The sequence below is a fragment of the Xiphophorus couchianus genome, chromosome 5, assembly GCF_001444195.1.
Source record: "Xiphophorus couchianus chromosome 5, X_couchianus-1.0, whole genome shotgun sequence".
NCBI classification, from domain to species: Eukaryota; Metazoa; Chordata; class Actinopteri; order Cyprinodontiformes; family Poeciliidae; genus Xiphophorus; species Xiphophorus couchianus.
Window position 1 is genome coordinate 10,646,434 of NC_040232.1, and position 27,745 is coordinate 10,674,178.

The 27,745-nt window shown below is 38.2% G+C and overlaps 1 protein-coding gene across 2 annotated transcripts in view; it reads left to right on the forward strand.

The window, feature by feature from the left end:
- Positions 1-1,509: 1,509 nt before the first annotated feature.
- septin9b (septin 9b) overlaps positions 1,510-27,745 on the forward strand; it is an 82,183-nt gene continuing 55,947 nt past the window's right edge. Inside the window, exon 1 of one of the 2 annotated variants that reach the window (XM_028017844.1) lies at positions 1,510-1,616. In XM_028017844.1, the coding sequence (XP_027873645.1) occupies positions 1,595-1,616 (22 nt within the window). In that variant the 5' untranslated portion in view covers positions 1,510-1,594. Of the gene's footprint in view, positions 1,617-20,062; positions 20,185-27,745 lie in introns of those variants that run through there. The other variant, XM_028017843.1, reaches the window with a different exon arrangement.

Sequence of the window (27,745 nt, forward strand, 5' to 3'; positions counted from 1 at the left end):
GGCCACTGAAAAAAAAAAAATTATGGCCCAGAAAAAAAAAAAAAATCTCTGAATTTTCATGTAAAAAAAAAAAAAAAAAAAAAATTCAGTGTCCCGAAAAAAAAAAAAAAAATTCAGTGTCCCGAAAAAAAAAAAAAAAAAAAAATTCAGTCCCGAAAAAAAAAAAAAAAAAAATTTCAGTGTCCAAAAAAAAAATAAAAAAATTTTCAGTGTCCCGAAAAAAAAAAAAAAAAAAAAATTCTGTGTCCCAGAAATACGGAGCCCCTAAGGGGACATGGAGAGAAAAAAAAAGGAAAGAAATCCCGACTTATTATCTCGAGATCCCGACTTATTATCCCGACTTATTATCTCGAGATCCCGACTTATTATCCCGACTTATTATCTCGAGATCCCGCGACATTTCTGAAAAATCGCGAGTTACTTTTTTGAGGGGAAAGGCACGTTTTTATGCGGTAAACGTGGGGGAGTGTGTCTACATTGATTATGGAGGACGACTTATATCATTTTCTGCGGTCCAGAGATGTCCCAGAGGAGGATATCATGCACATGCAATTTAGCGTACATCCATCGGTAACCGTGAAGCTGTCCAGAGGACCGTAGCTGGTTATTAATGAATTCTACCAAAACTGCCAAGTCGGAAAAGGACTTGCGCCGAATGAGTCCCCGCGCTCTGAAAACTCTCTTCAGATGTCTCTCACTAATACTAAATCCATGTCTGCTGTCAAGCACTGATTTAATGTGTTTATACTGAAGCCCAAGCTCGAAATAAAAATCATGGGTGGGTGTCCTCCATCACTGTGATTAGGTCGTTATGTACTGATGTCGGGATCTCGAGATAATAAGTCGGGATCTCGAGATAATAAGTCGGGATCTCGGGATCTCGAGATAATAAGTCGGGATCTCGAGATAATAAGTCGGGATAATAAGTCGGGATCTCGAGATAATAAGTCGGGATAATAAGTCGGGATCTCGAGATAATAAGTCGGGATCTCGAGATAATAAGTCGGGATTTCTTTCCTTTTTTTTTCTCTCCATGTCCCCTTAGGGGCTCCGTAGAAATAAGCCTCCACAAAACTGATATATGAAAAAAAGTTTGATTTTATAATATGTTCAGAGTGCAGCCGGAATGAAAGATGGATTTATTTTACTGGTAAACATAAAACGGTAAATGCGACACGCACATTTAGCGTTTAGTTATAATTCAGCATGTATGTACAGGAGTCACCATGGAAGCATTTTTCAGCAGCTCCGCACCAGAGCTGTGTCCGACTGCGATCCGTGCGTAAAAGCGCGTCAGCTGCGCTCTGCCTCCCTCTGCCTCTCCCCGTCATGCGCTCTGATTTCCTTTCATCGCGGTCCCAAAACGGTCAGCTTCACTCTGAAGTACGCATCATATTTACATCTGCTTTAGCCTGCAGTCGAAGGACGTCATTACGCACTCGGATCAGCTGAGCCACAACAGAGAAGTATAACAGTGAAGTCCTGCTGGCTTTTGGGTTGAAGGAACCGGAGGAAAGGGACAGTCCAAAGTTTTCCTCTGGAGACAAAGACGCCGCTTTTTCAGACGACTACGAGAAGTTAACTCACCGGAAACATGAAGAAGACCGCCAATTCAGGTACAAATATGATCAGAAACGTTTCATCTTGCTTAGTGATAACATATAGCAGAAAGTCATTCATTATGTGCCTTCATGTATTTATGTTGATTGTTAATTGATGTATATTGGTACAGGAATGATTATGACTCAATTTGCTTTTAATCTTCTGATAATACAGCAGATCTGATATAAGATTGGATAAAATGCATTGTAAATAATACTCCAATTTACATGTGTTTTAAATAAAATTAAATATAGAAATATAAGTAAAATAATGTACATCACATAGGAGATGTCTATGAAAACTCATAATATGCAATGTATGTGCAAATTACTGCTAATTACGCTCTTAACCTTTATTTTTTTCTTCTCTTGAGCTGTTCTGTTTCTTGGTTCCAACTTGTCACATTCTTTTAGACGTCATAACCTCTGTTGTTTTGGGCTAATTTGTTTTGCAGATGAGTGTATGACCCTCAGGAAACCCCTTCTGGGTCTCTTGGCTTCTGCGGTCTTATGTGCCATCCTGAGTGTCATCATCATCATCATCAACTTCTATCCTTTTCTTCCTGACCTTCTGTTTGAACGCATCGACTCCTTCGGGCTGCGCTCTCTGTCTTGAGTCATGATGCGTGCCTGTGTGTCCGTTTGGCTTCACTTTTTAAATGTCTGATTTCTCATAATATCAGGTTACATGGATATTATTCAAGCAGCATTGTTAGAGTTCAGGAGTTGGAAGTGCCTTGCAAAAGCATTCATGAGCCATAAAGATTTCCTCATTTTGACACATTACAACCACAGGCGTCCATATGTTGTAGTGTGTAGGAAGGATTCATGGTTTTCATTTTTCAGAGACAAAAAATCTAAAATAAAAATCGGTATGCATTTGTGTTGAGCCTTCCTGTATCAGAGCTTTGTAGAATCACATTTTCACTGCACTGCACTATACGCTTTGCAATTTGCACATCTCAAGATGTCTTGCAGATTCTTCTTTTCAAAATAGGTCAAACTCAGTCAGATTAGATGAGCAGCTGCAGTTTACTAATTGGATTTAATTCTGGAGTATTCTAACATATAAATATACTTTGATTTAATCCATTCCTGTACATTCAGGGTCATTGTCTGGATGGAAGGTGAACCAGTCTCAAGCCTTGCCCTGTATTTTGCCCCATCAGCTTGGACCAGCTTCCCTGCCGTAGAAAAGCACCCACTGCACGATGCTACCGCCACCATGTTTCACAGTGGGAACCCGAAACTTAATTCTGTTTGATTAAACCAGAGCAGAGTCTTGAACTCGCATAAGGACGCCTTTTGACAAGTTGAAAATGGGACTTCTTATGGCTTTTTTTTCCTCCATTGACTTTCTTGTTGCCAATTTTCCATAAATCAAGGGATGCTTCTCTGTGTGTGATTCCTTTAAAAATAACCAGATCAGACCCTTGTAAAAGTGGCATCAGTTGGTCCCCAGAAATGCTGTAGTAGCAAAGTTTCAAGTCTTAATTAGAAAATATGCTCCTCTTATGTTTTTGTGACAGCCAGATGAGTGCATGGGATTTATTAAAGCAACCAGGTGAAACGTCTGAGCTTTAAAAGCTTTTACACACTACTGTGAATATTAGGGATCAAAGGGGGGAAGTGAAGCTGCGGCTCCTTACGTCGAAACTGTGGGTCAAGTTACCTCTTTGCTGCTCCACTTTTTGACAAACAAAAAAAATCACAATGAGAGAAAAATGACCAAACCTTAATTGTTTCTTATTCGATTTATTTAACAAACAAATCCATCTAAAATAAATGCTAACTTAGACTATCGTCTCACCTTTCTTTACTTTTGAGTTAGCCTCATTCTTATGGCTTTGGAAATAAAACTGTTCATTGTGACGTAATTTCACCAGGCAGACAGGGTTCAGCCACAGAGAAGAAATATAAGGAAACTGAATCTAATTTAGTTTTTTTTAAGTGTTATAACAGTGCTGGACCTCTTCAACAGGCCAGGAATCGGACAGAATAAATCAAATAAAATAAATGCACAGTGTATGTGTACGTTTGGAAAGCACAAAAATATTCACATGATGTGAGAATAAATCCTTGCAGGCTCAAAAGACCTTTTCACACAGCAGCAGTGACAGCTCTATTTCTGGTTCTGGGGACATGCAAACACATAAATGTGGGTCACACAAACAAAATGTTGCACTTAGGCTTTCTAATTCTGCAGAATGATCCTAGCAGTAAGCTAAAATAGGCTTGAGCATGTAGTCAAGATTATGCCCCCAAAAACTGTCTTCTCATGTCAACCTTTGGATTTATTTCACATAAAGCAGGAGTTCTAACCCCCAACAGAGGTCATTTGAAAACACACAAACATTTATTTTTTGGTATATTTGTAAATATTAAGAGAAAATAAAATCTCACAACCTTTTTTTTGTTGTCGAATGGAGACATTATGGCCATGCTGCCCTGGATAAAGAGACACATTTCCAGTATTAAAACCCTTCCACCGCTAATAATAAAGCAACCAACAAGATAAGAACAAAAGACAAATTTTAATTTTCAAATGAGGTAAGTTCAAATTAACATAAACGATGTCCATTGTCCTAAAGCAAGTAGTTCTGGTGAGTACCTGCACGTCTGTAAGTGAGAGTTGTGTATGTTGTTGCAATTTCATATTTCTCAAAGCATTTCCCTAAAGTTAGAGCTTGGATATTTTCCCACATTGGGAAAATAAGTTTGGTAGCGGTCATCAAAGGTGGCATGCTGGCCTCGTTACGGTGTGTTATCACCAACTTCCAGTTTCTGTCTCTGGAGAGTTTCACTGCAACACCTGCCATGACAAAGCATCACCGTACAAACACTCTCACAGAGTCTGAGATTTTTTTCCTCACTCTTGAGTTGTTAGCCATGTGGGTGGTCTGACTGCCGCATCACATCTGATGCATGATGAGAGCGGTTTTCTGTCTTGATGTTTGGCAAGAATTTTCCCCCAGAAAACTGCCCACATCTACACACGTTTCCAGCAGGATGGGTATCTTGCCTCACTGGATAAAGCAAATGTTTGAACTGAGAGGCCACTCTGCTTTTTGATCTATTCTTTGTGGGGGAGAAAGCATAAGACCTGGCAACCACATGCTGCCTTTCACAGATTGCAGTTGAGAAACATTGTCCAGGAGGCTTTATGACCTCAAGGTGTCACATTATTGGTCAAGCTGGTGAATTTCATGGCTGAACTGAGAAAGAACTCAATTTGAAGTGGTTTTTTGTTATTTTATTTTTTGTTTAATGATTGAACTGGCTTACCCCGAGAAAAAGATTTGATCAGTGTGGAGTTTACAGATGTAAAAAGTTGGACTGAATTTGGAATAACAGTAAATCAGCTACGAATTTGCAAAAAGAAAAGTAGATAAACTAAAGAAAACAGTCAATTTAATTCATTCACCAAACAGTAAAGGTTTGCGTAACTCACCTAAAACTGGCAATGAGACAATGCGTTGTTTCAGTAGTATCCTGAAAATATGGTTAATCTCTGTTTGAAATGTCACATATCTGACCAGAAACTACCAGGACCATCTGAACATGGAAGAAGTCTTATTTTTACCTTTTACCTCTAACAATTATTTGCTGTTTTTATGCAGCAAAGTCCACAGAGACCTGAAGTCTGTTGGAGTTAATGAACTGGATGCTTCCATGTTCTTGTGCAGTTTCATGTAATGTAACCCTCGAGTAAAGAGCATGAGCAGGCAGACCCAGGGGAGTAAATGCACTCTTACTTTCCTGCCTTTAGTCCCTCTTTTCTTCCTACGCATGAAAGATTTCGGTGAGCTGCGCTATATATTTTCTTGTTTGGCTTTTCGTTTTTTCTAAAGCAGGCTTGTCCTCAGCTGGAACAGGCTTCTCTGGTGCTGTTTGTTCTTATTAGTCTGAGTTTAAATTTATTTTGTCTCAATTTAGCATTGCCTTTTTTAAGACCCTAATTTCTTACTTTAGTTTGGACTAAACATTTTAGAGCGGTGAAAGAATAACGGCCACGACTGAGCCTGCAGGATTTCATGTGAAGCTGCACACTATATGTTATAGAGTGTCTTCCAAAAGTGTTTATACCCCTTGAACGTTATTGTTACCAACTAGAAGCAGTGTTTAAATTTGCTTTCCCAATAAAATCTTAAAAATCTAGCATGTATTTGTATTCTGATCCCTATTTCCCTTATTCCCTTAAATAAATAATAGCCTTCTTCAAAAGTAAATAGAGCATACAAGTGTGTCATTTATTCACTTTATGTATTTCAGAAAACTGTCACTATACAACAGCCCAGCCTCACAGTAGCTGCATTTGCATTACAAATGTGTGCAAAACTTTGTCACTATTCCGCTAATGTCGAAAAAACACAATTTCACAATTGTGGTGTCAATTAAGAAACCAATTAAAATCATACATGAGTGTTCACGCGATAAGTCATCGGAAAAAAAAAAAGCCACACCGTGATCCTCCACCTACTTCCTGTTGTCTTCTTTGTGGTTTGAGCCAGTGGCAACATCCGGTTGTTGATTGTGAGACTCGTGGTGCGAAAAAAACATTATTTGCATTACAGTTTTGCGAAATAAACCGATTTTGATACAGCCAGAATACATCCTACAGTCCTGTTTTAACCATTTTTTTTGTAAATTGCCATTTTTACATTAAGCAAATGTATTTTTTAGAAGTCAAATTGCACAGCTAAATGGTCAGTACAAATCCGGCTAGTGACACATGGTGACGGCATCATCATCCATTGGGGACAAATTAAAAGCTGCAAAAGACTGAAAGAGTCTTTCTCCTGTTTGTCCCACAGCAGAAAACCTAATATTTTAAATCTGATGTCACTCTATTTGCACAGCAAAATAAAATATTGTTAGTAACATTCTGTTTGAAAGATTTGTTTCTGAGTCATTTGACATTAAATGCTATGATGACCAATATATTCCAACTTACTTTGAAGAATGTCTTGGTACAGTATCAAAAACTTTGTATAAATGCATCAAACCTTATAACTGTAGTCCGAGGCTCATCATTCATCCTCCCACTAAATCTCACCATCGCGTCCTCAAGAGAACGAGCAGATGAGGGGAGTCAATACTGCTCTTTATTTCTGCTTAACAATGCCTCTTCAGTGATAGCTAAGCTGGATTCCCTTATGTCTGAGTCACACTCTGGCCCGGTCTGCCAGTTCATTCTCTACAAGCCCCTGTGGTAGAGAAACTGTCGTTCATTGTCTATTTTTTTCATCACCTCAGTGCAGAGCGGCCCGGCTCGCTGCATATTATGACCCTTATCTCCCCAAAGACCTCGAGCTTAAGTTTGAAACCTCTTTTATCAGTCTTAGGTGCTAAGAAGAAAAGCTGACTCTGTTGGCCCCCCAGGGCTGCATTAGAACCCAACTACTCAGCTAAAGTTTTTCTCCCAGTTGACTTTCTGCTCTGAGATAAGCTAATAGCCTAATGCGTTCCCTCCCATTACTGGTGAAACGACATATGGTTTCTGTTCTGTCTCTCGGGGTCGTGTCTCCCGGTTATCTGTCCTCACAGCTGTGATTCCGATCTGAGTAAGCGTAGCTCAGGGCTCTGAAACGCTGACCCATACCTCCATAATGCACGCTCCAACAAAGGAGACCTCTCTCCCGCTGATGAGCTGTCTCATATACCCCGTGCATTTGTGTATGCACATCCACGCATGTGAGCATGACATCATCTGCCACTGTGTAAGAGTTTGGTTATAAATAGAGGCGGCCGTTGATGACGGTGATGATGTTATGCTTAACAAAGCCCCCTGTGAACAACAAGGGCGAACTCGAGCCATGTCACTGCTGCTTATCGTGATGAGCAGCAAGTCAGCTGTAAATGATTTGGCCTCATGTTCATTTAGGAAACACCTGATGTTGGAGCAGATGTCATCTGAAAAGCATAAGGTCACTGTAACTAGAGCGCCACTGCGATACAAGCTTGATATCAGATGTAGGACAAGCAGTAGTGTTTGTGTTCTAATTTTATTTGTTGCTGCTGCAAATGAAACCTTTGAGGTATTTGTGTCTGGCTTCAAGAAAATCAGAGCTGGTTCAAGAAGTCTTATAAGTTGCAAGGTGGGCCACCATGGATGGAATTAGTTTGTCCAAAATGTTTGACTGATGTGCTCCTGAAATGGTTGCTGAACCATTTTATGTCTGTGCCAAGCAGCTTCATCCTTCTGAAAGTGACCTCAGTCATCAGTGTATATCGTTTTTATGAAAGGGTTCAACACTTAGGCGATGTTCACACAGCGGACAAATGCAACCCATATCTGACTTTTAAATGGCAGCCTGAATGCCCCATTGCAGTGGTTTCACCCCAGAAAATACACAAAAACCACCAGTGATGTATTTTGTTTTCAAAGCATCTGCAGTCTGAACAGTCATGTCACATTTTATCCGACTTTTACGTCACTGAAGTGAGACATGCATCATAATTTTGCGACATGAAGAACCAGATACTGTAAATCTGGATGTAAACAATAATGCTGAAAATTATAATTGTGAAAAAATTATGACAAAAATCTTAGTCACACTCCTGTTTCTGACTGTGCAGTAGTCTCTCATACTGGATGAGCATGTAGCGACAGCGGACAGTCGCTTGCATTGCGATCCCTCATACTGAGCGTGCATGTAGTGGGATGTCACACTTTTTGTGAGAGAAATTAAAAACACAACTAATTTATTTCTCCTTTTTTTTTATATATTAAACTCAAACTGCTGAAATGTAGACAAAAGAGAGATGTAATAAATTTTCATGTGGTTTGGCATCAGTGTCCTGGAAATTACAGCTTTGGCCTGAGTGGTGAGTGCTTTTCCTGACTGCTTATTAGGTCACTTGTCTTGCAGTTCCACTGGAATAGAGAGATCTCTCTAGTAATGCGAGACGGAATAGTTTATTTAAAAACAAGTAATGTTTTACTGCTGCATAAAACAAGACTGGAGCCGATCCGCACAGAGTGCTTTGTCACTGAATTGTGAGGAGACTGAGGAGTTCTTTTGTGGTATGTGCCATTGGAGTAACAGTGGGTACTTGCGAGACGACTAAGAAATAAGATTAAATTTATTTTTGTAATGAATAGCAACTTTGTAGATGAGCTGAATACATGCAGTTGTGGATAAATGAGATGGAGTGGGAAGAAGAGAGAGCGGTGGAGACCAGAGCGTGAAAGGAGCAGACTCAGCTTCATTGTGGCCACTCTTGTTGGTCAAAAGTTCAAATTCGTGTTCAAACTGCTTGTGTAGTAGAACTCTAGCGCTATAATTCACATTTAGCTTTGGTAGAAGAATTCAATATTTAAATGCTCATCTAATAATATTGTCATTAATTTTTACATTATACGATCAAGTTTTGAGTTGCAGGTTTTTCTAGGGCCAATGCTTTCTGTTTCAGTTTAAACACTCCTTAAGTCGCCATTGTCAATAGTAATCACACCGTTATGCTTTGTAATGCTTCCCCTCAATTAGATGGGCAGGATTTTGGTTTGAGTTTGGGTTGGCTTTGGCTTTAGACCAGAAGGAAGGGAAATAACTCTAAACCTCCACATGGCCCGTCCTTGGTAAGACGCTGGACCCACTTCGCCCCTGGTCCTCAAAATGATGTGTTAATGGGGGATTCTGATTTGTAGTGTAAAAGCACTACAAATCAGTAATGAATAGCTTAGATTTGCTGAAGTGAGGTTCTGTGAAATTGCCTCCAGCAATAGTTCCCTTACTTGTTGTAAAACGATTTAATGTAGTGGTGAGGAAACTTAGAGAAATTCTAAGAGCAGTGAAAACCTAACAGGCAGTTTTAGATGCTTTTAGATATTTTGAACAACTTTACCAGAAAATGTTAACATCCATGTAATACAACACGGTGTAGACATTTGCAATAGACCACTGTTTGTCACTGTTTTCAGTTTGCCTTCCAGAGGACGGAAAAAGTTAAAGGGTAATGCCCACGGTGAGAGTCAATGATTATGAGTTTGCCATAATCCTTCATGGCCCTGCAGCTGTAAGTGCGTAGAAGCAAGAGTGGAGCCAGTAATCCACTCTGCTGTTCGCTCTACCCACTGCAGCTTGGCACGGTTCTTTGAGGTGGAGGACTCAAACCAGACAGTTATTGACGATGTGAGGCAGTACTGGATGATTGCCGTTTAGAGCTGAAACATCAAGAACTGTGGCAGGTTGAATTTCAGGTTGAACTGTTGCAGGAAAAAAAAAAATACTTTGCCTTTCTAGCATACAGTGGAAGCTGAAGTATAAAATGTCATAAAATAGACACATGAAAGCATAAGTAGCTTAAACCTGTAGATGAACCTCCATTTCATAACTGGTTTAGTGATACTAGCAAATAAAACTGCAGCATTCTCATGTACAATTTTAAAAACTCTTTACCACACAATTTTTAAAGAGCAACAACCTGACTCATATCTGTCACTAAACTCTGTTATTTCAGCACATTGATTTTCTTATACAGCAGGGACTAAAAATGCTGTACATATTGCAACACATTTGCTCTGTTTTATTATTTGAAGCCTTCAACCTCTGGAATAAGGTAATGAAACAGCCTTTTAAGGTACAAAAAAAAAAAATCAACATTCTCCATTGATTACACAAGGAGGATGATTACGGTTTTTAATGCTAACTATGCCAATTGCTAATATAAGACACTGAAGACAGATTATAATGTGAACTTCTCAAAGATTTCGTCCTTGCTTTAAATTATTAAAACCCTTTTCACAGAAACTACTCTCTCACATGAATGGATGTTGCCAGTGCAATATATGTATTGATCACCGCTATTAACATTCCTCAATTGTAGTTCTTAAAAATAAATTGTAATGGGCTAAATTATTGTCATCGCTGTTCAAAAATTGGAGATCCGAAACTGGACACAAAACTCTTATTGGTACATAATTTGTAGAGATCATTAGGCGTATAACACAAACCTCATTATTGCTCAACACATCTTGCATATCTCTGTGTAGACAATATTAGAGGCCATTCCCATTAGTGCTTTCAGGGCTGCTAAAATAATTCTGAACAGTAACTCTGCATGATGAATTTCTTATGCAATATCCACAGAATCCACCTATTTATCAGCTGCAACAAGAAACCTCTTATTTCCTGAAAGACATCTAAAACCTTTTTAGGATATCCCATTTTATTGAGGTTGCTGCCAATCCTCTTTCACTTCTAATGGTTACCTTATGCTGAGAAAGAAATAGCCAGCAGTGTTACCACAGTGAGGCAGGAAAAGACAGACACACAGACTGCACTACCAGCACTTTTACTGCCTCTGACAGCCTAAATGACCCGAGAATGGGATTTAAATAAGAGAGGAGCCTGTGTGAGTTATTGCTTGAATGAATGAGGTTTTTTTGTAAGCTGGAAAAGCACGTTGTTCCCTGCGCACGAGCACTGTGTAAGCACTGTGTCACGTGCTGCCAATCCTTCTGAATCCCCACGATTTGTTTTTTGAATTGTGAACAGATTTTGTTTGAACATGTATCGATCATTTTGTAAAAACTTCTGTCTGAAGTTTTAACTTAAACTATCATTGTCATTGAGACATCTAGTATACACTAGAATTTCTGATCATTTTGTGAGCCTTTACATAGGTAATTCTTTAATTGTAGGTTTACTTTTTATTTTTTGGTCTGTTAGTGTATCTGTCCTGCCATTCAACCTTTTGAGATAAGGCTTTGAACTTAATCAAAGGTATAGTTTGTAGCATTCATAGCTTAGCATAGCAAGTCTCAGCCTAGCTAGTTCACTTTGTCACATTGTTACTTTTTCCTAAATAAATCCTTTATCCTCTAACAGATCCTCTTCTAAATCCACCACAGACACTGTGTCTCTTATAAAGTTCCTCATCGTTCTGCTAATACTTTGTTGCTACGCTGAGAGAACGTTATTGACGAGGGCAGTTAAGCGGGATCTTTTAGCTCAGCAACATCTGTCACAGCTAACCGTAACCACCGACGCTAACAGAAGTCAGTAGTGAAGATGAGAACAGGTGGTGTCACGCTGACAGGTTATTTTCTGTCAGCGAAGAAAATAACCCAGAGACGGTGGTTAGAAAACAGTCTTGTGTTGACTTTCTTTGTTTTACAAAATCCATCTTGCAGGCAGGACCAAAGCTTAAAGAGTTGGTGTCTAACAATGTAACTGACCCAACTCTGTGTCAATTAGGCCGCTGATCTACTGCTTTCATTGGCCAGTCAGACCAATTTGTACAAAGAAACAAAATGTTGGGACCCAAACAGTGTGTCTGCCCATCGGGAAAAATGTCTAGTATGCCAGATGGCCAGTTCGTCTTGAATGGTTTGTAATCCAATTGAGGCATAAATAGGAACTCGTAGAACATTTATATCTTCTTTTGTAAAGACTACAGCCCCAGATTGTTTTTTTACAGTCAAAAATACTGGTTTGAATGGTCTACCATGACCTATTCACATAAAGCATAGTTTGTGACCTATAAATTGCAAAGTTATAATTTGGAGGCCATTGTGGTTTAACTACTCTCGTTTAAGAACTTCTCCATTATCGTCCTTTATTTTTGTTTCTTGCAACACAGGGAGAAGACAGAATTACTCCACTTTTACCACTTAATGTGGTCTGACAATAATGTAGCATGTTTGTTTTGGAGGTTGATAGGTTGTAACTCCTTAGGAAAAAACAAATAAAACAAGATGAACACACGTTTAAGATGTTGATTTGCTGTGTCACTGCCTGTTTTCTTTCTCCTATAGTTGCTTGAACATCTTGGGCTGAAAGTTCAAAGCTCTATAAACAGCCTAAAAGGTCAAATGAATATTACAAAAAACTCTTTCCACTGATAAAATCTTAACCGTTAATATCTGTAATCCTGGATAAACAGTGTGGTTTAACGCCTGCCTGTGGCTCTTGATAGTGTGAGTTGGTTTGTTTTTGTTTTTTATTGTACTTATTCCAGTCTTTGAAGTATGTTTTATTCCTGATTTTTATTGTTTTTCCTTCTATTTTATAATTTGTCTTTTGGAACTTAGTTAGTGCTTTGCAGCGCTCTGGTTAAGCTAATTGTGTTTTTAAAATGTGTTTTACAATGGAGCTGTACAGCTTTACAGTTTTTAACTTTATAGAGCTCAAATAGCTACTTGGCGATAATTTGATTCACAGACATCTTGTGTGAAAGATCTCTAACTTGATCAGATTTCTATGATCATCCAATGTTCTTTTCCAGTTGTAACAGCAGGCAGTTGCACAAGCTTCTCCCACTTCCTGTCTGAGCAGAAATGTCACTTTCACCTTGCCTGGTTTCTGACAGGCAAGCAGAGCAGAAATCAATTCTCCCCCTCTATGTCATGGAAAAATGCTTGAAAATGTCAAAGATTTCCATCTGTTATTATTCTCATTAAAAGCGCCTGGCAGGTGTTAGTGGGTCACACCAGGGCCTGTGTTTTTTTTTGTTTTTTTTTACCAGCACAAAAGGGAGTGATTGATTGCAGAGAGATTCTCACAGAAATAAAGTGCAGAAAAGTTCTTCTATCTGCAATTTTCAGGAACAGAAAAACGTGTACTGAAGATGAAATGAAGGATTGTTCCAAAAATAGTTTCACATGTTCATGCTCTGAGCTTTGCATAAATTAAATCTTTCTTGGTTGGGCAGTAAAGCTTCATTATTACACGCAGTTAAAGTGACTGTACTTTATGAAAGTTCTGGTCTCAAGGAAGTTGAGATGTAAGAGTTGTAAAAGCAGGAGGTAATGCCGAAGTTCTTTGGCTTGAACTTATATTAACCCTTTCCCAACTGGATCCTTGAGCTGTTAAACAATTCAAAAACATATTACTGAAGTGAAAACTTTCACTGTTACCCTTCATCTTTAAATCCATAAATCTTTCAGTCTGCAAGGATTAGAATGATCCTACTTTCCTTGGAATACCGGATAAGAAATTGATAAGAAAAGAGTAAAAGATTAAAATTAAATGTAAAATTTTCAGGGTTGTTTGTGCTCAAATTGTTTTTAAAATTTTTTTGCTGTCTAGAAAATTGATACCGGATTTTACAAAATCATTGCATCTTCATACACCGTTGACACACAACACGCACACAAAGGGAGAAGGGAGTGTTAGCATTAGTGTGTGTGGTCCACTTTTAAACGTGCCTTTCAATGATGGATGAGCTGCGTTTTCTCTGTACATGCCTCAGGTTGTGTGTGCTGAGTGCTGCAGCTGTAGGAAGAGACTCCCGTGTTACGGACAGCATCTTCCTCTCATCCTCTGTGTGATTGCGAGGAACGCAGAGGAAGATGAGAGCTGCGTGTCTCTCTGGTGAAGTCATCTTTCTGTGGTTTGCTGCAGCACATCACCCTGTTGTCCCCTCCTACTGTCTTATGTGTGCAGAAAGGATTTTTAAATATCTGCTGCTATGTTTGGATGAAAGACTTAAGGGAAACTCTGCATCTGTATGTGCTTAGTTAGGAATGCTGGTGAGTAGTATTTATATAGATATATACATAGATCAAGTGAGTGTTTGCAGCGCAGTGTGAATGTCTGTCTTTTGATAATTGCTTGTGTCAAAACTTAGAGCTATCCTCAAACCCGCTTGAGAAATAGTTGCAGGTGCCTTTCATAAAGTCACCAGCAGGAATATTTCAATAAAATTTAACTATGAGGGGCATGCCGTGGGGGCGGAGGGGTTAGCGCGACCCACATTCAAGCAAACGTAGCCTCGACGCGGCTGTCGCGGGTTCGACTCCGGACCCGACGACGTTTACCGCATGTCTTCCCCCCTTTCCTGTCAGCCTACTTTGAAAAAGGGACTCTAGAGCCCACAAAAAGACCCCTTGCGGGGCGATAAAAAGAAAAAAAAAAATTTTAACTATGAGTTCTTTCTTCTTTTTTTTTATTTTAAATGTAGCTGCACACAAAAGTCACAACTAAATCAATGGACAATCCTGTAGAATGGCTCTTAATTGATGTTTCAAAGTTTTCTTCGACATTAGGCCACTAGGCATATTTTCACCTCTGTTGACATGGATGCTTCAAGCCATCACCTTATCCTTTGGTCTTACCCTTCATGCATCTCTTTCTGCCTCTCCACCATGCATTCCTGCTATTCTCATTTTGTCTCTTATCCTTCCTCACACTGCTCATTCTCCATCATTGTGCAGCGCTCCCCTGCAGGCAACTCTTTAGCGTTGGCTGGCATGCTGGTGAGTCCTTTGTCCAACCATTATGCAACTAAATTTAGCTAGTGTGTGTCACGTGCTCTGCCACAGGTCATGCTCTGAAGTGACAGCTTACATTAATGCTCACCCCAAGGCACACCATCTCCTCCTGGTCAATGTGGGAGACTTTTTTTTCTCCATTCTGGCTCAGCATGGGGGTCGAGTTTGTTTCGCATGAGTGAACAAGGACACGTGTCCGTCTGAGTCTTATGAGCATCTGCCTCATCGCGTGGAAACATGGACTGTGTTTGGTATTAGTGGATCTAAGGTAGGGTAAATAGGAGGCTGAGTGTGTGTGTAGGATGAACTCTGATATTAGTGGAATCAGCTTGGATATGTCTATCTTTGCTGCATGTATCTACTGTACCTCTCTGTGCCATTGTATTGTGTGTGGGAGTTTTTCTAAGGCTCAGCTGTAACTGAGCAGTAGGTTGTAGGTTACAGTGATTAAAGGTGTTGGAAAAAAAAACATTTTCTGATTCAGATGACATAAAACCACAGGATGTAACCAGTTTTCTTATTAGAGCCACAGCCTTATAACTTCTGGGGAGGCTGCAGGATTTCAAAACAAGGTTATTTTAAAAGGTTTTTGAAAGATAATATTTTACTTGTGGTAACTCTCTTGGCATCTTTAATTCGTATAAATCCAGATTAGTCGTCATGAAGACTGCAGCTGAGGTGGAGCGAAAGAAAAGCAGATTTCTAGTGAATTAGAATCTCCAATCTAAAAAGAGTATTATGTTATTTGTGGCGTTTGCATTGGAAAGTTACTTTCAGAGAAGCTCATTTTTATTTTAATTTGCTCCAATTTTTATGCTAATGAGAACCTTTAAAGAATCGATTTATTTTTGAATACACTGAAATTGGCAAATTTTAAAATATCAACTCCAAATCATTTGTATCCAACATAAATTAATAAAACCATTGATTATAGTTACTCCACCTTCACACACTTGCAAATGTCACGTCTGCTTCTAACAGAAACATCACTGACCACCCAGCAGGAAGTCGCAAGAGCAAATCTCTGGATGCTGGATTTCAAATTTTTTGAGAAAACTGAATTTAAGAAAAAAAAAAGAAATGCAAATGAGAAATCAGCCTCAAGTCTTGTTGTATACTACATGAACTGTATAATCTACATAATCCTAAAATTTTTAAATAAAATCATTTTTATCATTAGCAGTAATAAGGAATTGTTAGAATTTTTAAACCAAGTAGATGTTTATTTCTTCAAATCAATAGACTTTTTGATATTGTGCTACTACGTATTATGTATTATGTATTATTGTGCTACTATGACCTGCGTTAAGCAGGTACCACTATACTAGTTTGTATGAAATTAGTTATGAAGAGAATGGATTAATGAATGAATCAGCAGTTCTTTTTATGCACAAAAACACATGAAACAATATATGTTTTATATGTACAATTGAACTGTCTAGTGCTATCTAGTGCAAGTAGTGCTAAGAACCTGTGTCTTCCTGTGTGCCATGCAAATGAGACTGAGTCATCTAATACATGCACTGATGCTGTGTGCTTCATGTTTGTTCTTTTAAACTCAGTGATTAGCTGCTGCCTTATATGTCTGGAAAATTATCACAGAGCAGAAAAAGCCAGTGGCCAAAAGAGACGTGTCTATTTTTAAAAGTGCAGACACGTCACCCTGTAAACCTCCTGCTTTCCTACGATGTACTCAGCAGCAAAATGCTTTTTATTCTGTTGTTTGGTTATAAGCATAGCAACATTACAGACTAAATTTAGCTTAAGGTAATTTATAGAAAACTGCTGTAGCTTCTTTCATAGCTATTCTAAGAATGCATAAATATACATCACAGAACAAATGATGACATAAATGGAGATGATGAGAACCGATTTTTTCCAATGAGACTAACTCCAAATAAGTTATGCGTAACTGTAAAACTGCACATGCAAAGATTGTCAGGGTGCTTAGTCTCATTTTAAAATTTTTTATTTACTGCCACAGTTTTGTTAATTGAAAGTATTGCTAATTCCATGGTTTAATTATAAAAATGATCTGGTGTTTACTAAAACTCTCATTATCTATGAGATAATGTTATCTGTGCTGCATAACGTGCATAGATGTGCTTTCTCCACACTTCTTGTCACCTCTGCTGAAGATATGTAAAATGCTTTAAAATAAATTGAACTTGAATCTTGTCAGCATAACCAGACACTAAAAAAATTTAGAGAATGCCATTGTGATTGTTCACTGTTGCTAAATGCACAGTGGACAAAATGAAAGACATGAAGAATGAGTTGTTGCAGTGAGTAACTCCATGCAATCATTTGGTTTTCCTTCAAAAGAAATCCTGCTGTATTAAATGGAACTGAACTGCAGAGTTTTACAACTAGGATTAAATGTGAATGTAAGTAACTGTGTCTGTATGACCGGATTGAATTCACTAAATAGTTTTCTACTTAAAGTTGTATATTCTTTTAAGTTCCTAAAGACATTCCTTGTGAATCAATATTATATAAATAAAGTGAAAATGAATTAAAGTGTATTAGTTGGATTTTAGTACTTCCATTTATGTTTTTGCAAAATATCCTGTGCTCCCCTGTTGTTAATACTTTACACAACCTGCTTTTGCCAACAGGATAATACTATCCAGATTTCCTCTCCTGTGCTCTTTTCAGCTTTTCAAGTTTTTTAATCCAGGGACAGAAGATTTAAGATTTGTTATTTTAACTCTAGACTTGTGCATGTTAAGGTGACTCAGCTTTGTAAAATAAACTCATATATTAGCAATTAAATATTATTTAACACCTTGATCAACTTTGTAAAACGTAAATCAGACATTGAGATGTATCTGTTAAAATTAGTTTACTAGGATTTGTTGAAGGCGTCAAAGGAAACCACAACTTCACAGTGCGGCAGGGCAGGTGTTTATCTACCTGTTGATAGTTCTGTTTAATTACTTCTGCAAGATATAGTCGTACAACACTGACATTCTAATATCCGTTGCAGAACACATGGTGAAAACATTTTGTAAATGAACGTCTTCATACTACATTCCACCTTTCTTCCCACCCTCCACTATTCAAACCCAGTCAGCTCGTACTTTCAGTCTGGTTAAGGACATTGTTCTTTATTAAACTCGCATATAAAATATTGCCTGTGATGGACTGACGACCTGTCCAGGGTGTACCCCACCTCTCGCCCGTTGACAGCTGGAGATAGGCACCAGCAACTGACCTGACCCTATTGGGATAAGGGTGTAAGAAAATGGATAGATGGGTAAAATGTTGTTTTTTCTGCCATTCTGCCCTTTATAAAATAATACATCCACATCAGTTGGTGTATTAATTGGGCTTCCTTCTAGTAGATGTGGTGCTGATAGCTTTAAAACAATCTTAAATTAATAGTCAAGTCAAGTCTATTTGTATAGTACAGTTCAGCAACAAGATGGATCAAAGTGCTTTACATGATAAAAACATAAGAGCTCTCGGTAGTGCCTATTGATTTAACACTGCATTAATCTCTGAGGGTTTCCAAAAGGCCAAATTAGTCTTGGTAAGTGAGGTAGCAGCAGTTGTTTTGCAGCCAGCTGATGGTGTGCAGCCTCTGGTGGGGGAGTGACTGTGCTGCTGCTACACACAGTCAGAGAAATTTCTGGTTCCCTCAGCTCTTTCTCGGGCATTTTATTTAAATCACTTTTAACCATATAGGAGACGTATGAGGGAATATGCTTGTGGCTTTGAAGGCATAACTTTGTAAAACCTTGGTATACCATAATATTCTGCCTGTAGCCACTTGAGTTGAAATGTAGTGTGCAATATAGGATAATTAAAAGTTTGCAATGTCCAGAAAACTGTGCAACCAATACACTAGTAAGACATTATACAGAGGGCTCCAAGGCTGGGCTACAGTCTTGGTTTCAGCAGTAGGATCTGCCAGCCATACTATGTTTGTTTATCGTGATGCTCGGAATATGGACAGAAAGGTTCTGCTTCAGCAGAACTTGTTTGTGTTCTAACAGGGGAAACACTTAGATTCTTTGATGTCCATAAATATCTTGAGGTCTGTACCATTCCGTGACTGTGTGAGTCTGTTTATTTTGCTCAAAGTGAATTGGTAGCTAATTGTAAATCTTGAGGTCAGGGTGTTGAGAGAGATTGTTCTTTGCAAAAAAGAGGAAGAGGAAGTCAGTGAGTTGTTTTTCTTGGACCGACAGAAAGATTTGTGCATCTGTGTGTGTCTGTTTGTGTCTGGGCATTGTCTCTTTGACTTTCATGTCAAGAAGCTCACTAAATGGTCCTTGACCTTGTAAGAGCAGCATGTGGGGAGTCTGATGGGATGTGTGTTTGTGTTCACACTCTGACGTTTTCCACAACTTAACACGTTCCAAGCAGAAATATCAGAATACATTATCAATATTTTATGTGACAGACGAACACAAAGGAGAGGAATTGGCATTTTTAGTCATTTGAAACTCCAATTCCGATTTTCTGAATATAACCATGTATACTTTTTTCCCTGATCTTTCAGATAAAATTCCAATAAAACAAATTGAAATGTGTCATTGTAACTTGACAAAATGTGAAAAAGTAGGAATACTTTTGCAAGGCACTGAAGATGTGTGTGTTTGAGTAAAAGGTTTAAGAAGCTCTCCCATCATTTAGTTATACACTTAAGTCAAATCTTAAAGCACTGAGCTGAGAGAAGTTCACAGATATGTGCGCGAGATCAACACACTTGAGAGTGAGTGATCCTATTATTAGAGCGGTGTGAAGACGTGTTCTTGAGATGCACTTGATGCATGAAACTCTCAGACTGAAGTGCTTATATCCGCTGCGTGTAGAGAGTTCTCTCTTGTCCATTTCAGCAGTTTCACTGTGTTTGAAATGTAGCTTTCATGTGGGTTTGTGGATCCTTTTAATAAAGTCATTAAAGCAATTACAACATAGCACTGGAGTGTGCTGTCTGTTTCTTCTCTGACCAAAATAGCTTTTTTAAAAAATAATTCACTGTCAGCACGGCAGCAGAGGCAAAAGGGGAGAAGAAGAGTAGCTTGGGTATAGCAGGAACTAAAAAAAATGAGATAGCGACTCCATACGATTCACAGATGGTGGCGGATGTCTGATCTGTTCACTTGTTTTATTCTGACAGGCTGAAAACATTAAAAGTTGGAGGACAGGAGAGCAACAGAGACAGACGGAGGAAAGGGGAGAAGGAGAGAGGAAGGGTGGGTGGAAAGACGGGGACAGAATGACTAAGTCAGGAGAAAGGGGAAGTCTTCTTGCAAAAAGAAAAGAGGGAGGGGAGGAAGGAGAGAAAAAGCGAGAGGTTACATGTGGCTATCTGAGGTAGCCGTTGAGTTATGGATCGAGACAGAATAGCTGGTAAGTTTTTACTCTTTCTATACTTCTTTTGCTCTTTTACAGCAGAGGAGGCAACTTCTCAGACATATGAAAGCTTAGCTCTAGATGCCTTCCTTTTTATGATTTTTTTTGTATATTTTGTTTATTTTGTGGTGAGGCAGCTGTCCTGAGACATGTGTATGTGTGTCAGTTCATCCTTCTCTCTCTCTGTGTGATTCAATGGGCAGCCGTAGCTACAGTTGGCTAGCTTTAAAATCCATCCATCCATCCATCCATTTTCTGTTCACCCTTGTCCCTAATGGGGTCGGGAGGGTTGCTGGTGCCTATCTCCAGCTACGTTCCGGGCGAGAGGCGGGGTACACCCTGGACAGGTCGCCAGTCTATCGCAGAGCTTTAAAATCACCCAGAATATTTCTGGGTGATACAGTGAGCTAACCTCATGTGATGTGCTGTCAGAGTTAACTTCCCGAAATGACAAGTCCTAATCTCCCAGGGCTAAAGTGGCGCTTTGATTGTCAGCCTTGAAATCATAGATGACCCCCCCCCACACACGCACAGCTGGAGTCCACAGATAGATACACAGAATGAAATATTTATTCCATAATCACAAGCTTGGACACTTAGATGAGGGGGATGATGACTTCACTTGTCAGATTACTTCTGGCCAGCCTTAGTTATTTTAAGTTATGTAGAAGTGGAGTGACGCTCATGTGAGATTTTAAATCAGCTCAAAACTCCTGAGTTAGAGAGCATCAGACTTTACCTGAAGACCTGCATTTGCTATTTTTTGTCACTCGCAGCACAAATCATGTGTTGCTTTTCTTAGGTTTAGGGTGTAGGTCAGACTTTGGTGAGACATTTCTCAGCTTTCTGCCCCTGCTTGCTACTGTAGAGTTTAAATGAAACTTAATGGTGTGCATCAGGGCGAATCGTAGGCAAACGGTTCCTGGTGTTTGTAGAGACCATTAGAGTCCTTTCTGGTTTGAGAAAACGATATAACGTGTGTTCATGTGTGCTTTTAGGGAATTCCCATTTAGTATTTGATTTAGTATTAACCAGGTCGACTGTTTGTTCATCGAGGCTTGGCTTCATTCTGACTTTATTTGACTGTCAGTGAGAACTCTGGGCCTACTGGGTGACTTTGTCCCAAGCCTCTGCAGACACTTTTATTTCCACTGGGTGGCACTGTTGCAGTGTTGTAATCCTCTCTCACGCAGCCCCTTATCTATACGTTCGATGGAATTTCCATGTGCATGATTTATATTCTGCAGACAGAGAGATATTTTTGTTTATGGGGTGGGGAGGAATGTAGTAGGCTGACACTGATAAGATATGAAGGCGGAGAACTGAATTATGGAGCTTTATTTTTTTTTCCTCCATCAGAAAACACAGTAGTTAGGCATTGTTTCGCCTCTTGCTTCTTTTCATTTGCAGAAGCTACACTCGGCCAAGGTTTCTTCCTGGTTTTTCAGGCTGAGTTGTGGACTTCTGTTTGAGCCTGTTGTCTTGACAACAGCCACAGAAGAAGCCTCATCTCATCTTGAGTTTTCCAGACAGAAGAAATAAGACAGTGTGGTATAAATGGGTTATTATACGCCTTTATTGAGCATGTGTCTGTGCCTCAGCCGTCCAAAGCAAAGTCTCCTCTCAGTTTCCTTTTGAAATCCGTTGAAGATTAATTTAATACATTCAATACGACGAATGCTCTGACACTGGGGTCACATGTGGCCACCACATTGACTTGTTGAAACTGCTTATTGACAGTGCAGAAGATAAAAAAGATGAGGGATATTTGTTGTTTGAAGTCTGGCCAATAAAACAGGAACTTATTGACTAGAGCAATTACAGTATTTGCACGGTCTGTTGAACATAAGTGAGGGAATGATTCAACCCAGGATTCAGTGTTAGATCTAAAATTAGATTGGCTATTATTTTCAAAACAAATTAATACATTCCAATGGAGGAAATAAGTTAGTTCAAACCAGCTCACATCTGTTTGGAGACATGACTTAAGATGGTGTTTGCACCAAGACACTGAAATGTTCGATTACTCTCTGCTGAATAACTCGAGTTCACTTAGAATAAAAACAGATAATTTATCACCAGCAATTTCCTAGACCTGCCATGGATTCTCAATGGGGGTTTAGGTCTGAACTTTGACTGGGACATTTGAAAACACATGAACAGGCTTTGATCTAAACCCTTCCTGTAGTGATTCTGGTGTGTGTGGGTTTAGGAATACGTCCTAAACCCACGCACTCTAAATACGCTGACACTATGTCAGCGTATTTAGACACTGACATGTTTCCCACTTTTAACAGCCATTTCTCCCATTTCCTTAGTTCAACTTCAATTACTTGTTTTCCCTCACAGCTGCACAAAGTGTATAATCAACCACCAGCTTCTTGTTCTGCAATTAACTTTCTTACATAAATATGTCCCAGTCAGTCAGATCTACTTGTTAACATCCTGTATGCCACCGGACAGTTTCCCTTTGTCTCTCGTGTTTTGTAAGATTTTAGTTTTTCTTATTTTCATCTCCCTGCGTCCTTCATGCATTTGGGTCCTGCAATTTATGACAATTTATGACCATTCCAGCCACAGTTGTTTGTTTAGATTGCAGCTCAGTATCAAGTACAGCGTAGCTGTGGCTCAGTGGGAAATGTAGTCATTTTCCAATTGCAAAATGTTGGCTCAAATCAAACATCCTCCCCTGCCAGAAGACCCTGTCTTTGCAAGGCAATTAACCCCAACTTATTTACTAATCTCTGTTGGTGTAGAAAAGTTTGTAAATGAGTGAGACTTGTGTTTTTTTAAAGATATTTTTAGAAAATTATATTTTTAGTAATAAATTAATAAGGATATCTAAGCAAAAAATGTCTGCATGAGTAAAAAATTGGATTTCAAGATTAGTCCAGCCTTTGTTTCTTCCCATTAACTCCGACTAGCTTATCCATCCCTGCTGAAGAAAAGTCTCCCCACAGCATGATGCTTCCACCATGTTTTACCAAACATTAAAAAATTAGATGCATTGACTAATTATGTGAATTATGAAGGTAATTAGTTGCACTATATTTTATTTGGAGGCTTCGGAGTAAAAAAAGCATCTGAATATAAAATACATGAAACACATCTAATATTTTTATTTGATCAATTAATTTGCAATGGTCTATCCCAATAAAATACACAGATGATTTTAATTGTGCTGTAACAAAATGTTAAACCTTTAAAGGGTTTTACATGCCAGAATTTTTTTAAAATGCAACCCGAGATTTTTGCAATAAATAATTTTTCATTCACATTAAGGGTAATATAAAGATTGAAGCACAAATATTGGAGAGACACTCTTCTTCTCTTGGCTTATGGATAGTAATGGTAAAGCTCATATGGTTTTTGGGTTAGCACTTTGCCTGGAACTGATTCTGCAAGGCCAGCAGTGAAACCTGAAGAGAATGTGGTGGGATTTAAATAACCATTTATTAAATCTGCAGACAGATGGGAGGAAAATCACTCTGCATGCTGGGATATTAAAAGCAAAGAAAATCTTCACATAAAATAATAATAATAAAAAAAGAAATTAAACTCATTTCACTTATGAAGGTTCTGCTAACTAAAAAAAAATACTTTTCAGCTCAATCCAGATTAGAAAAAAGTGGTAGTAAATTGAACTGAAACACAGAATGGGGAAAATACTAAAACCAAAGTGAAAATAAAACCAAGGACAACTTCACAGAGATAATTTTTGCTAGAGTTGATACTCTGTAGCCGCCCTGAGCTTCAGGTCCTCACACCTTAAAGCTTTTGGCCTCCTAACCCCACCCACACTGATAAACACACATGAACCTGAAGTCAGAGGAAATTAAGGAAATCACTCAGCTCTCCATGTTCCATAAATGAAGTGTACAGGATATCCTCAATGAGTAAACGCCCTATAGTCCTCCTCCTACTGCCCTCCTCATATCTCTATTCACATTGTTCCTCTGATCATTATTCAGTCATGATAAATTAGGGAACTGGTAAAACAGCCAGTGCAGTGACTGAAGGAAGCTGACAGGGGAAGCTCCACCTACAGGCATCCTGCCGGCGAGAGCTACTGACAGGTGATGTTGGAAACAAAGGTCGGTCAAGAGGAGGCAGAGAAAGCTCATAATTGTGCTTTTATGGTCAGTTTTACAAAAAGAACAAAGAAGTAAGAGACAAAGTTTTTCCGTTTGTAAAGTCCTTGGAGAGACCTTAGAGTTGTTTGGTATGAAAGTGCCTATGATTCTGTAATAATTTTGACTTTTAAGGTAAAATTAAAAGAAAAATAGCTAATCATCGTTGATGTAAATATCAATGAAGTTATTGCGTCATTGATGATTGCAGCAATTTATTTCTAAATGAGTTTTGGAAGTCTTGTACCAGCAATCTGAAAGGAATATTTGGATCTGCAAAAGCTACAAAAGCAAAAATAAAATGTCTTTTTTTATTGGAATTAACATTAAAATACAATTTATTCAAGAACTGTTGAAGTCTACATGGACACTGATGCTCCTGACACAACTGATTTTATTTTTTAAATTTTCAATAGTCAGTATTTGTCCATGTTAATGCTAATGGAAATAATGGTTTGGATCAAAGTCAAAAGTTTAAATTGGCCATCATGTAGTATTGTCAGCCCAAATGCACTTCACTGATGGCTGTTTAAGTAAATCTTTTAGGATATACTTAAATTTAACTGAGTGTTACATGTAACTGCCTTTTCAATCTATATGTTAAATGAAATTTTCATGCTAACCACAAGTTGGAAACAAACGTAATGTTGGGATCTAAACTGAGCTTAAATTATAAATAAAATATAGAATGAATGCAATATATTATTGCAAAACCTTCTGAACACTGTCATAATTGCATTTTGCACTAACTTATGTTTTCTGTTTTTCAGGATAAATGGGGGGTTAGGTCTGAACTTTGACTGTTATTAAAAGTAGCATTAAAATACAATAAAAAGGAGACAAGTTTAGGGGTGAAATGTTACAAAATGTTAAAGTGAAAAAAAATAAAAATTCTGGTTTTGTTTTTTACTTTTTTCCCATGGATCCCAGAGTTGCTCATTCTGATACAAAGAACGCTGCAATGTGTTCACTCAATACCTTTTTTTTCTAGGAATCTTGAGCAGAAATATTTTAATAGTAATTTCCTGAAAGAGTTGCCATAGATTGGAGGTAAAAAAAAACAAAACAAAACAAAAAAACTTTTAAAACACTTTGATTGTTTCTGAATGTTTCTGGGTAAATAAATGTAACCTTTAAATGAATCCAAAGACCTCAGTGTTTACTGGGCTATTTCAAGGGAACAGACACACAAACACGCCTGTTTCCAGTCACAGTTAAGAAACCACACATGTGTACAGGCTCACATTAAAGTACAGTTACTCACAGAGTAAATGCCCACGCACACACAAGCAGGAACAAATGCCTAAGAGGCTGTGTTTCAGCTCACTACAACAGAGACTTGTGGTATGGAAGCATATGTTTTACAGAACATTGCACTGGCTTGTGAAAATAAAAGCGCTCCCCTCTGGTGCATTCTTATACGCATATATAATCAAACACAAAGCACAACATATGGTAGACATCACAGGCATAAAGTTCCGTTCCTTTAAGTAGAAAGTGTGCAGCAAAAACTCTCCAAAATGAAATTATTTGGATAAATTATTTGCATGTTTGTCAAATATGTAAAGATTACACATGACAGGCAGAAAATAAGAGGGGTCAATTAATGTAGCCTGCACTGCATTATAAAGAGTGACTAAAGCAACTTCTAATTTGAAAACGAGAACTGCAACTCTGCTGCATAATTATTGTTTTGCAAAGCTTAGAAATTTGACAGTGACACCTGCTGGCCAAACAGAAACAACTCTTCACATCATTTCGGTGCTTAGTGGTGCATCAGATTATTTTTTTTTGGCTCAGTTGAGCTCAGATAAATGTATTTAAAATCAGATGACAACATAGAATCATCTCTGTGCACCTGACGTAATACTGGTCTAATTCAGATTTAATTGCGTTCAGTCAGCCACATTCATATCAATCCAAGACCTGAGTTTAATTTGATTTAAATCAAATTTATTTCCAAAGAAATACATAAAAAAATAATTATTTCATGAAATAAAAACATATTTTATGTGTATTTTCTTGAGTCTTTGCAATCCCAGTTGAATAAAAGAGAGTAAGAACTCTATTTTGAGAGAAATAAATCTCCATCAGAACATCGGTCTGCTTCGTTTGGCTGAAGGTTCAAGAGCCACAAACCCTCTCAAAACTCTCTTTTGCTGCATTTGCACCTTCTGACAACATACATTTTATAAATGCTTTTAAAAATGAATATTTTTTAAATCAATATTGTATGTGAAAGGACTCGATGTTCTGAAATTAGACATGCTTTCTTTGGCAGGAGAAAAGGATGGACATCAGCTAGAAAAATTCATTTTAGAAGATGTAATTGAAAAACGTAAAATACGTTAAGGTCTTTGCATTGGGTAACAAGGACAGGGAGCATGAAATAAGAAACATGCCTGAAATGGAAGAATCCAGCACTGAATAATACAAATCCAGAGTTTAAATACATGAGGTGAGGGTGAGCAGTGACAAAAGATAAACTAATCAGAAGAAAAGTGGTGCATCTGGGGAAAGCTAGGAAAGTGAGAGAGAAAACTAATTAACACAGAAAGAGCTGAACTTAGACTCAAAGAAGAAGAAACTTAAAAATACCTAAGAAAATATATTCAAATGTACAAATAAGGAACACAAGAGTCCTCTGTTTTCTGGTTGGAGGAGACGGAGGAGACGCACATTATGACCACACGAGCCAAGATTTATGATTCTCTGCAATTCATGTCTGAAATGGATTATTTACTATGTCCAAAGCTAAGGTAATAATTTCAGCATTGCTCTTGCAGCAAAAGACAGACTTGAGAGGGCCTGTGCTTAGGATTTACATTATTCCTAATGTAGCATATTATTGAAGCTGGTCAGGAACATTAAACCTTTATTATACTGACAAGATTATTTTAGCTTTATTTTCCTTTATTTTGTACTTTACTTTTCATTTTTGCAAGTCAGAGAATTTTATTTTATTTTTTTGGAATAAAAGAAGAACCTAAGGCTCTCTCTGTGAGAAATGTGTTTTGTCTGTTTTGGGAAGGATGATTGTAATTTATTTAGTTCACATACTTTCAAGAGCTTTCAGTAATCTGGCTGTAAAATGTGATGATATTAGCCTTCTGAGGAAACAGAGTGAAAGATATCCATTTAAAAAATAATTTTGTTGTAGTGCAGCTGGGACCATAGACAATCAGTAAAGCTCTTGGCTGCAATAACCTGCCAAGAGAATGAAGAAGTTTATAGTTATTAAAAATAATGGTGCACAAGAAGTGCAAGAGGGAAGTGTGGAAGTTTTGTGGTTGTTGGTTTAACATCCCAGGTTCAGTCCAATACTCGTCTATGTAATGGTGCAAATTGCTATGTTAAATCCCACAGGGAGGCAGATCAGTCAATGAGCAACTATACTGGAAGCTGTCTTCTGTGGTGTCATTGTTTCC